The sequence below is a fragment of the Rosa chinensis genome, chromosome 4 (assembly GCF_002994745.2).
Source record: "Rosa chinensis cultivar Old Blush chromosome 4, RchiOBHm-V2, whole genome shotgun sequence".
NCBI classification, from domain to species: domain Eukaryota; kingdom Viridiplantae; phylum Streptophyta; class Magnoliopsida; order Rosales; family Rosaceae; genus Rosa; species Rosa chinensis.
In genome coordinates this window covers 214,928-227,610 of record NC_037091.1, presented here as the reverse complement: position 1 = coordinate 227,610, position 12,683 = coordinate 214,928, and the positions used below count along the sequence as shown (strand labels likewise).

Below are 12,683 nucleotides of genomic sequence, written 5' to 3'. Positions count from 1 at the left end.
GTACTAGTATGTTGAGCCTTGCGGCCCAAGTGCATTACAAAGTGTGTAATGGAGTTGGATGGAATTGGAATGAATGGTGTTTAAGTGGGAGGAGGCATTCCTTCTATAGGTGAAGGAAGCCATCTCCTTTACATTGTTTTCGATGTGGGACAAGTAACAACTATTCTAGTGTAGAAAGCCTAGTTTGTGAGGGCAACTTTGCAAGGCCGGAAAGGTGACTTCCCGGCGACGGATTTGCGACTTCCGGATACCGTAGCGTAGCTTGAACATAGGGCTACAAGATGCAAGTAGCGGTTGGGCCCCACCATGGCTTGTGGGTGTCCCAAAGAGGGTGTTACTTATGCTTGGTGATGTAGTAAATACTCCATATTGTTGGAGGTATGTACAAACAGAAAGGAAGGAAACAAAAGAAAATAGATACAATAACATATGGGAGAAAGATAAGGATATTGTGAGAATGAAAATAGAGAGGGAAGAAAAGGAAAGGAAAGAGAGAGGTAGAAGAAAGAGAAGGGAAGACATAATTATGAAGACTAGTTTCGGAGAATTAGATTTAGAGATTCAAAGGTCTGTTTCGATCTTAAAATCTATTTCTATTTCTATTTCTATGGAACTTTACTCATATGTTTAGCTCAGTTCTTGTTTAAGTTGGCTTAAAGTTTTCCGTAGTTAATCACGTAAATGATCTTCAAACAGAATGTAAGCATAGAAACATATCAAGATGATTAGAGAACTGGTTCCATAAGAATAGGTGTCCTAAGTAATTTTTAGGTTACTTGATCAGGTTAGAATTCTTATTTTGTCTTAGCAACAAGAGATTACAGTGATGAAAGAACCTATATGCATCAGTTTAACAACGTTAGACTGAGCAGTAACATTAAACATTAGTTTGTAGGTATTGAAGAAAGCTATAACAAGTTTATGCATTATAATCATTTAGCTAACTTTGAGCTACCATAACCTTTAATCGAGAACTTCATTTTAGAAACCATCTGCATGCGTTGAAAGCTTATACTTTAGGCTTAATATATGTATAGTTCCGTACAGTTTCGTTTAAGTTAATTTTGAGGCTAAACATAGAGGTCTGCATTCTGTAGTTTTTGACCCAGTTGCATTTTTACTAAAAACTGTACATTTGGGCTAGGTATTTTGAAGTTTGTGTGTTTATGAAAGTTTCAATAGACATCTTAAAGATCATTTCAAAATTGAGATCTCATGAAAAGGAATTTTCTAGACTAAATTATGATTTTTTGAAATTGAGGGTCTGCATGAGGAAATTCTACAATTGTCACTATGTTTCTGTATGTTCCATTTGATTTCAAGCGTTTCCTTTATTCAAACTTAATTAGGTCGATAAAAAACTGAACATAGACATTCTTAAATTTCCAACAAAACTTACAGCACCATTTTCAGACTTTATTTCAGATAGTAATGTCATTGTGAAATTGGCTAGCCATATTTGTTTTTCGTCACAATAAATCTGCAAGAGATTTGGGTTAGTTATTTAGCACTTCAAATGAAATCCAAATGGCCTGAAATTTTAAGGACTATTTTCTTAAGACAAAAGTTCTAGATTGAAGTATGTTCTTAAGCCAAAATCATTGCTTTGTGTTTAAAATAAATTATGTGCTTTTGCATAGGAAATGTGAATTGTACTTGGATATTTACTTTTTATGCAGGGACATGTATCTATGCAATAGCTTGGACTCCAAGTACGGGGATATGGAGAACCTCTACTCAACTATATTGTATACATATATGTTGCTTGACATGTTTGTTTTGGAATGAATGAATATTTGATGCAATTATATTGAGCAGTATATATTTTCAATTGATGCATCATCCAGTGACTATATATGAAGTATAAGGGTGGAGATGGTGATATGTGTAATGCTATTGATATAAGAAACTTTGAAATTTATCTTTTGTATAGTTGCGTCCAGAACCTTAGCAGATACCAGATCCTAGGTATGCCCATTGTTAATGTGCAATTATGATAGGATTGAAAGGGTAATTTGGGACTAGCAAAAGGGGCATGGACAAGATGGCTAGCAAAAGAGGGCTGGCGGATTGATTTTGGGTGGGGATTAGTTCATATAGTTGAGTATTCTGAGTCACATTCGTGGCAAAATGCATGGTATGGGAAATGTTGGCTCAATTTATTCTGCTGTCTGAATTATCAGGAATAGAACATGCATTCATGCATACCATGTGATAATTATTTGGTTATCGTTTGTTTGAAAAGGAATAGCTCCCTACTGAGCCTCAAAGTAAGTTCATCTCTTAACAGTCTTCCAGGTTAATAAACACAAGAACTATAAATATTAATGATCGAAACTAATTAGAGTTAGTCGAAGTTTTGAATATGCAAGATCATCATTCAGGAAGTGAGTACTCTTAGTGATCTTGAGTTGTACAGATCCTTATATTGAAATGAGAAGCTCATTCCGTTAAGAAAGTGTCAGATTTTATTTTCTATTCACTTATTTTATTTTTACTCACACCTCAAATTTCAAAAAAATATAAAATAAAATAAAAAATTGACCTGGGTCCTGGGAATGACACAAAGGCTCAGGTCACTGGCCATTATCACTGCAGTTACTGTCAAAGCCTCAAGGTCCTTGGCTAAGTCACTATCAAAGCCTCAAGTAACTGGCCAAGTCACCGTTAGCTTAAAGTCATTGGCCATGCCACTGGGTAAGTCACTGTCAAAGCCTGTAGACAGGAACAATTGAGGTGTTGAGTCACTGGCCATGTTACTGTGAAAGCCTCAAGGTCCTTAGCTAAGTCACTGTGAAAGCCTCAACCCATGCTAAGCCTAAACCCTAAACCCTAGCCAAGTCACTGTTAACCCTAAACCCATGTCACTAGCCAAGGTCCTTGGCTAAGTCACTATCAAAGCCTCAAGTAACTGGCCAAGTCCTTGTTAGCTTAAAGTCACTGGCCATGTCACTGGGCAAGTCATTGTCAAAGCCTGTAGACAGGAACACTTGAGGTGTTAACCTCAAGTCACTAGCTAAGTCATTGGCCATGTCATTGGTGAAGTCATTGTCAAAGTTTGTAGATAGGAGCACTTATGAAATTTGAAAGCCAACACAAAAACACATATAATCTCACATACACAACAAAAATGATCCAAAGAAAGAACTAAAATCCTGCTTTCCTATTCATACATCTTAGAAATATTAAACACAAAATGTCACTGTGAATATCACTGGCCATGTTAAGGCCCTGTAGACTGAAACACCGGTGCAAGATTTTTAAAAGTTAAACAGTGTCTCATAAAACCAACAAAATTATCCAATGGGGCAAAAATCAAATCAGTGCAAATTTGTATCCATAAAATTGCCAAAGTTAAAACAACTTTTAATGAATTGACAAACTTCCAACTATATTTGAGTTGTACAACTGTTCTTGTTGTGTCCTATAGCCTTTCCACACTTGCTGCACTTGATAACCCCAGTTGTTTCGCTCCTCTTCTTGAACCTATTAGTTCTTGGCCTCCCGGGTGGCTTTCCTGTCAAAGGGGGCTTCAAAATCACAACACCATTAGAAAAATCATCCAGTGGCTTGGCAATTAAGGGTACTGGATGGACAGAAAAGAGTATGTTTTTCTATATTTCTCGACTTTGTACAGCTCATTCACATAGTCATAGGTCGAAGCACCAAGGTGTTGAGTAACTTCAAGCGCGTGCGAACATGGAAAGCCATGAACTTGCCATTCCCCACACGAACAGATGTGCATCTCGTCTCCAAAATAACCATGACAAAATATTTTTGGCAATGAACTTCATACACATCCTTATCAGACCTGCTCATTCACCAATGTCTCCAAATTCTCTTTTATCTTCTTTTCCATGACTAGGCACAACTCAATGAACCATGACTTTATATCTTCCTTCCAATCAGCAATCATATCCATAATCTTCAATTTAATCTCATCAACAATATCAAAAATTGGAAGACTACGCAAGGGCAAAATCCAACTGTTGAAGTATTCTGCCAAATTGTTAGTCATCTTAGCAAGTCACTAGAAATGAAGACAACTCAGAGGAGGGAGAGGAGAACCGAAGGGGTATCTGTGAGGAAGCATCTTGAAGATGGAATGGCTCAAATAAGGAAGGAGCAGAATGAGAGGAGTAAACAGAGGGCCGCAAGGAGGGGAAGGGATGCAAGGACTAGAATTGAGAATCAGCTGGCATACGAATCAAGACCAAAACGGAGGGATACTCAGAGGGATTCAGAAAAGAAGGAACTAGGCTTGGTTCGCCAGCAAGAAATGAATGCAAGGCGCAGGGAGGACCTTTTAAATGAGACGCGAGCACTCACACGGGCAAGCATCAGGATGGAATTACAGAGGGAGCGCCTGAAAGATCAGAGAATAAAATGGCATAAGGACTTGGATGACCTAATGGATGAGAGACAGCAACTCCGGAAACGAAAGGCTTCTTTCAAGAAACTGTGGTGGATTTCTATAGTTGTGGACGGAGTAATTTTAACTTGCTTGGATTTATACATGGAAGACGCAGGTGACATACGCTATTAGACCTCTTTTGTTGCTTACCTGATACTTTTTTCACTATGGTGGGGTATTATATCCAAGAGACAACAGAAGCTAGAAGGGCCTCGCCAAGCAATTGAGTGTGGAGCTGGATTAATGAAGGGTTTTTGTGTGATTGCCCTCAAGATGGTGTTAATCAACAGATTCAAGAAAGAATCTCTTCTCTATTATGTTGTCAAGTGTTTCTTTTATATCAGGGCTCGAGGTTTAAGTTCCTACGCTATGTTACTGCTGACTCTTGAGAAACTGGATAAGGAGGACCTTCTAATTGAACAAACTATGGATAAGCTGACCTTCTAATTGAACAAACTATGGATAAGCTGCTCAGAGAACTAGCCAGCCTAGAGCAAGAAATCTCAGATGATGAGTAATTGTTTGACAGTTTGACTGTGAACTTGTATATATCTCTTTTGTATTTTTTTTTTCCTTCTCTGCTGAATTTTGAGTTTCTGTTGTTCCATGGAATGATCAGAGAACTAGCCACCCTAGAGCAGGAAATCTCATATGATGAGTAATTGTTTGACTGTGAACTTGTATAAACCTAAACCCTAAATTAAACCTCGAGCCCCGACATAAAAGAAACACTTGACAACATAATAGAGAAGAGATTCTTTCTTGAATCTGTTGATTAACACCATCTTAAGGGCAATCACACAAAGACCCTTCATTAATCCAGCTCCACACTCAATTGCCTCGGGAGGCCCATCTAGCTTCTGTTGTCTCTTAGATATTATACCCCACCATAGTGAAAAAAGTATCATGTAAACAACAAAAGAGGTCCAATAGCGTATGCCACCTGCGTCTTCTATGTATAAATCCAAACAAGTTAAAATTACTCCGTCCACCACTATGGAAATCCACCATAGTTTCTTGAGAGAAGCATTTCGTTTCCGGAGCTGCTGTCTCTCATCCATTAGGTCATCCAAGTCCTTATGCCATTTTATTATCTGATCTTTCAGGCGCTCCCTCTGTAATTCCATCCTGATGTCTGCCCGTGTGAGTGCTCGCCTCTCTTTTAAAAGGTCCTCCCTGCGCTTTGCATTCATTTCTTGCTGGTGAACCAAGCCTAGTTCCTTCTTTTCTGAATCCCTCTGAGTATCCCTCCATTTTGGTCTTGATTCGTATGCCAGCTGATTCTCAATTCTAGTCCTTGCATCCCTTTCCCTCCTTGTGGCCCTCTGTTTACTCCTCTCATTCTGCTCCTTCCTTATTTGAGCCATTCCATCTTCAAGATGCTGCGCCCTCACAGATACCCCTTCAGTTCTCCTCTCCCTCCTCTGAATTGTCTTCCTTGCAGCCCTCTGCTCTCTCTCATGAATGACATCAGATATTTCTTCATCCTGAGACTGCCTATCAGACTCCGTTTCAGTTCTCCCCTCCCTCCTCTGAGTTGTCTTCCTTGCAGCCCTCTGCTCTCTCACATTCTCATTCCTTACATCAGATATTTTGAAATCATAAAATTGGCTATCAGACTCCCTTTCGGTTTGCCCCTTTCTCCTCTCCCTTTCGATGCATTCATTATTGTTTAGTAATTCAGAAAAAACCATGCTAACATTAGAATGAAGTCAATACCAAACTAAAACAAGTGCAGAGAAAAAAATCCCATACATTACCCAAATTAAAGTAACATCTGTACCTGTAAAAAAAAAAATAATAATAATAAAAAGGCAAAAAAAAGCAACATGTACAAAAGGGACGGTGCTAGTTCATGCCATTTGAGACTTTAAAGGGCATATGAAATCTTGTTCAAATTGCATCAAACCTGGCCTATACTAACAACAATGACCATGCAACCAAATAAAAACCTAATTTCAGAAAAACCCAAAATCCAAACTCCAGTTCGATAAAGATGGTTGTAGATACATTAGTGTCTATACCAAACCAAAGCAAGTGCAGGAAAAAAAAAAGAAAAAAAAAAAAACTCAGGCCCAATATGAAGAAAAACAGGAACTAGAAAAACTAAAATCACAGTACCGGCAATGACACCGCCGACGCGAGTTGCGTCCCGGGCGTTGATGCATCCTCCAGGCGCTTTATGAACAAGCCTCCGCCAGAAACCCAAGCCATCCGCCAGAAACCCCGGGCCTTCTCACCGTCGGCAGGCGGGTTAGGACCGCCCGGGACTCCATCTACTCGACCCTTCTCAAGATCCACCACATTTTGTTGAGGACGCGTCCGATCTTTCTTTGCATCCGGTTTACCGCTCGCTCGCCGATCTTGATGTCTCCGGTCACTTAGGGTATATCGAGGATCTGGATCTGAGCTGTCGCCGCCGACTCCATCTCCGTCCCGGTCACCTTTCTCAAGATCCAAGGGTTGTTGTTGACGACGCCTCCGGTTACGGCGGTGATGATCAAGATCGGTACCGGAGCTCTCGCTGTCGCTGTCGCACGGATCGTAATGCCTGAAAGAATGATCATCGACCGTGGGTCTGATGATGTTTGCGGAAGCTGACTGAGGCGCGCTACAGACATGGGATTTGTGAGCTCTTCTGTCTAACCAGAATAGACAGTGCGGGCAACGCTCGGCACCGCCGGCGGGTTCATGGTTTCAAGGACTTAGGTTAAGCGGTGAAGTATGGACTCTCGGGGTTTGGAGGACTCTCGGGGTGAGGGGTTTGGACTAGGGGCTTATGTTTTTTGGTTTGTGAGAATCACTGAGCGAGTGGTAGCATAGTAGCATACTGGCATTGTGATTATTAAAGGGTTTCCATTTTCTGTAATCGCGAAAATGTGGGGATTTTTTTATTTATTTATTATTATTATTATTTTTGTTTGGGTTCTTGACTAAAAACCCCAACATGAACCAAAATTATCCCACTTACCTTAGCAATAGATTTTTATTCCCACTAACTCAATTTAAAGCAAAATGACAATTTTATCCTTAATCAAATTAATAAAGCCACGTCGCTGTCTCTCCCCTCTCATCCCTCTCCGATTTCAGATCTCTCTCTCCCCCTCGGAATTCACCGCCGGAATTCTCTTTCAAATTCCATCTCCGGCTGACCGAGGCTCCCTGCAACTCGCCTCCGGTCACACACGTAAAAGTCTCTCTCTCTCCCTCCCTCCCTCCCCGCCTCTCTCTCTCTCTCCCCCGCCCCTCCCTTCATTATTTTGGTTACGCCTCTGTTCGGTTTGCCCGAAAAGCTCCGGTGATGGTTGCTCGTTCCGATGTCATGGTACGACAACGAGTGGGGTTACATCTCCCCTGTGATCGACTTGATTGTGCACATCGCCAAAGGCTTGGCAGTGTCCGCACCACGGCGCGTATAACTCAACCAGCACGAACCTGTTCTTCTTAATCGTCTTGCTGAAGTTCGCCCCCTTCAAAATGACGAAGTCCTCGGGTTCCTTGTACGCCTCCTGATCACCCTCGTCGAAATCAGAGAAGTCGTCGGCGTCGTCGTAGCTCTCGCCGTCAAATTCGTCCGAATCTGGATAGTGCAGCGCCGCGTCATGGCTATGGCCCTGTTGCTCGGTCGGCTCTTTGAGGAAGCTGAGATCCTCGTCGTCGTCATCGACGACGGCGTCCTTGGAGAGAGCTGGGCGGGAGGAGAGGAGGAGCAGGGCGCTGAGTGTGAACACGAGAACGAATCGACTCGCCATTTTGGAGTGAGTGAGGAGAAGAATTATCAGAGAGACTTGAGAGACTGAGATATGGTTTTAGTGGGGGTTTAATAGCACCAACCATAACCCCATTGCTAATACAAAAATTCTGGTTATTATATTGCCATGATAATTATATAAGATGGTGTGTAACTGATTTGAAACAATAGATATTGTTATTATATTGCCATGATAATTGTATAAGATGGTGAATAAATGATTTGAAACTTCGGCCCCAAATCTCGGCTAATAAAAGTGAATGTTAGGCTAATTTTAGAAGGGTGCGATAATATATATGTTGTGGTTGTTAGCATAATGATGTAAAAGTCGATGCTTGTAAATTTTTCAATAGAAATGTGCTTTTATTTGGGGCAATAGACGTCTATTGGAGGGCAATAGACGTTTTGAATTGATGTAATCTCATCTTTTTTTCTTTTAATTAAAGTTTTATTTGTCTAAATTTAGGGAGATTAATTCCAATTTCGGCGACTGAAAATTCTATTGGGGGGGGGGGGGGGCAATAGACGTCTATTGGAGGGCAATAGACGTTTTGAATTGATGTAATCTCATCTTTTTTCTTTTAATTAAAGTTTTATTTGTCTAAATTTAGGGAGATTAGTTTCCATTTCGGCGACTGAAAGTTCTATTGGGAGGCAATAGACTTCTATTGGGGGGCAATAGACCTCTATTGCCCCTCTATTGGAGGGCAATAGAGGTTTTTAGAAAAATCCGTTGAGCGGCGGCCGGTGACCGGAATCCTGTGATCGGTGACCAGAATCCTGCGAAAATTGGTCGGAATCCGGCGAAGTCTCCTATGGTTTCTCTCTCTTCCATTCTCTCTCTCTCTCTCTCTCTCTCTCTCTCTAAGTAAATAAGGAGTGAGGGGTAAAATGGTATTAAAAAAATTAAAAAAAAAAAAAAATCTCTCTCTCTCTCTCTCTCTCTAAGTAAATAAGGGGTGAGGGGTAAAATGGTATTAAAAAAATTAAAAACAAAAAAATATCTTAATGGGGTACTAGGGAAGACTCCCTTAGAGTGTATTGGGTAAGAGAGAATTAAAAAAACTTAATGGGGTTAGTGGGAAAAAAATCCCTAGAAATGGGGTACATGGAAAAAAACCCTTTTTGTTTTTGAGAAAATGATTTAGGACATAGTTACAAGTTAAGTTGAATTAGTCCAAAATTTTACAACTTTATCTTAAATTAGTTAATAAATTTAGGAGAAATAATAAGAAAGACTTAATGACGTTTTTTATTCTCATAGTCTGTTGAAAGCAAATCCGAAAATAATCGTACCCTTTCGGATCGAGGAATCTCAGAGAGCCTCATTTTCTTCGCAAATTTGATAAGAAGTTTTATTATCTCTATCGACAGCGCAGCTTCGGTTCTCGTTTTCCGAACTGTGGATATCGGCGATTTTACGTAGCTCGATCAAAAAATCTCTTCGCCTCAATTTCTTCGCAAATCTGATCGAATGTTTCATATAGTTTCGTTGACGGTGCAACCTCTCGTTTTCATTTCGCAAACTGCAGTTACCAAAGATTTACGTAACTCGATTTCTGTATTCTCGAAGGTTTAGGTTTTTCATTTTCAGAGCTTACTTTCTTCCTTCATCTTCGATAGTTTCTAGACTTGCAATTGATTATCTAGGCATTTTGATTTTGTTTTTGGTTCATTCCAATTGATTTGGTTAGTTTGAAGCTAGTCTAAATCGTTTTTGAGGTTGAATCGATTTTTAGATTGATCAAACTATATGTGATTTATGTTTAACTTTCATTTTTTCTTTCTAGTGCCTTAACAGTGACTTGGCCAATGACATGTTTAATTTCTGTGCATGTGCTATGGATAGTAGCTATATGATCAAGTTTATTTATTTTGGTGAAGCATCGCTAGTTCTATTGTTCTAGAAGCGGTCATTTCTCGACTTGTGAAATTCCGTACGCTCCCGTTTTCTGAGTTTGATTCAAGCCAACTTCATGTTGAGGTACACTATCCCTCCAGATTCTACTTCATGCTTTCTAGAGAATGAAGTGGATGTGAAAATGATGTTTAGATCTTTGCCTCATTTTAATTTTGATTATGAGGAAGTGTTTGTGACCGATTTGTCTTCAAGTAGTATCCTAGTTAGTGAAAGTGTTGTGAGCAACATAACGAGTGAGGATAGTAGTATGCTTAAAGAAAGTGACTATTTGGGTGTTTATAGGCAAGAGGAAGCAAAGAGTTACTTGACTAAAGGTTGGGATTAGTTACATTCATTTGAAAGGTAAAAAATTTAAGGGGGTCTTGTCGAGTTTTGAGATAAATTGCGAAAATATGCTATAGAGATAGGATTTAAATTTGTTCTTGTTAGAAATGACCAAAACCGTGTAATTGCTGAGTGCTCTAAGAAATTGTCTGATGGTTACAATTGGTGTGTGAAGGCTTATTTGTGTAGGTATAATGGGTTCTTTTAAATTAGAAGTTTTATTTAATGTTCACAAATGCCATGGTGTGATTCATTTGCAAAAGAATAAGACAATGGGTTCACAGGTTGTGAAGTTTATTGTGCTTGATAAGATTCATGACAATCCAAACAAAAAGGAAATTGATATATTGCATGAGATCAAGAGTGATTATGGTTTAGATGTTGCATATCGGATGGTTTGGTATGGTAAAGAGTTGGCAAAGGCAGCCATGCTTGGTGAGGAAGCTAATTAGTCTTACGACCAACTAATTTGGTACTGTGAGTTCATTATGAAGACAAATAGTGACTCTAGGATTGTGTTGGAGTGTGCTCTAGAAACTCACAAGTTTGAGAAGAAGTTTGTGTGCTACGGTGCATGCATGAAGGGTTTTCAATCTTGTATAGATTATGTTCATTGATGCTACTTTCATTAAGAACAAGTACGAGGGGCATTTATTGGTGCATCGGCAAAGGACGTGAATCAAGGTAGAATTTCATTCCAATTTTTTATTTTTTCTTTATTTTTTGTTATGTTCTGTTTTTGGTTTGTTAGTGACATGATCAGTGATCTGGCCAGTGACTTTTACCGGCTAGGTGGCAGTGACCTAACAAGTGAGTGTCGGGGCTATTCATGCAAATTTTTGTAACAGAAGATGACGGCAGCAGGTTGCAGCCAAGTGATGTAGTTACCGTTAATGTTTCCAAAAATTCAAAAGATAAAGAAAGACATTAGAGTTTATTTATTTATTTATTTTTTTTGTATAGTGCAATTTTGCATTTCAGTGATATTTTGGTTAGTTCATACAAAAATGTGTTCTGCGGATTCTTCTTTCATGTAGCAAACACATCAAACCCTCGAGTAGGGTTTCATTTTTTTTTTAGAAATAGATAACTTCATTAATTTATCCATGGCCAGAAGGCACATACATCACATGTTGTTTCATACCAACCGTACTAGATGGCACAAACAGCCAAACAAATGACAAGTGACCCTCACTGTAGAATACCCACACTTATTAAAGTGTCTAACCAAATGAGAAAAAACCCAAGACTATCTAAGCTCTTACTTTTAGCAACTCTACTCGACTAGAGACCTCAATTAGTGTACGGGTAGAGGAGCTAACTTACATAGCATCAGACTCTAAAACAAAGGTAGACACAGAAATAGGCCAGCCCACACCAAACACATCAAGAGGTCCAGCCCAAACCAAAAAAAGGAGGTGAAGTGGGCTGAAACACAAAGCCCAACCCACTACCCCACCCTCGTCCAGCACTAGACTGGCATGAAACCAGAACCCTAACGAGTTCACTGGAGCTGCCGCTGCCGCCGAGTCAGTTCGGTGGCCGCCCTACCCGAACAGCCATGGCCTCCATACTGCGCACCAACGTGCTGGTATTCCGCCACTACAAATACACGACCTCCTCCAAGTCAAGGATCCGCTCGCTTGCTCCGGAAGACTGGCGCAACTCTCTGCTCTCAACACTACTGCCACACGACGATTGGAACTGGTCTCCTCAGCGAGGGTCTTTGGTGATCTCTCACCCAAAGCCGAGTCTTAAAACAAATCCGAATCCGAGTTCGATCTCTACCACCGACACCACCACACAAGTCGCTGTCACTGGGTCCTCAATGCCAGAGCATCCTTGTCACAGCAGGAGGAACCTCGGAGCCGCCGCCATACTTCTGCACGTAACCTAGGGTTTCGGCCTGGGTGCTCTGAGAAAACGGAAGCTCTAGATGTGTTTGTTTGCTTTCGAGTAGGGTTTCATTAATCTGTTTTATAGTAAAGAAATTGACAAGACGGGATTAAACAATAGTTCGGTGGTTTTGGAAACCAGTTTACACGGATTGCAATATATAACAGGCCAAAACGAACCATGCACACGACAAGCTACTTGAAAATGACGATTCATCTCTTAAAATATATAGGGGGCTAGTTGACAGGAATGATGCCAAATTTAATGTAATACAGGACGATGCCATTCTTGTTTGAACTAAAGCGAGCATCTCACACTTGATCATTATAAACGGCCAAATTATGTAACGAAAATGGGCAAACTATTGCCTGAACATT

At 40.1% G+C, this 12,683-nt stretch overlaps 1 protein-coding gene across 1 annotated transcript; it reads right to left on the bottom strand.

Annotated features, from left to right (window-relative positions):
• Positions 1-3,142: 3,142 nt before the first annotated feature.
• On the bottom strand, positions 3,143-8,166 carry LOC112197117 (zinc finger CCCH domain-containing protein 13). Its single transcript, XM_040518087.1, has 4 exons — positions 7,850-8,166; positions 6,763-6,965; positions 6,536-6,646; positions 3,143-6,086 (listed from the first exon to the last, which is right to left on the bottom strand). Exons 1-4 carry the CDS (start codon positions 8,164-8,166, stop codon positions 5,110-5,112), a joined length of 1,608 nt encoding a protein of 535 aa, XP_040374021.1. The 3' UTR covers positions 3,143-5,109.
• Between the last annotated feature and the right edge of the window lie 4,517 nt (positions 8,167-12,683).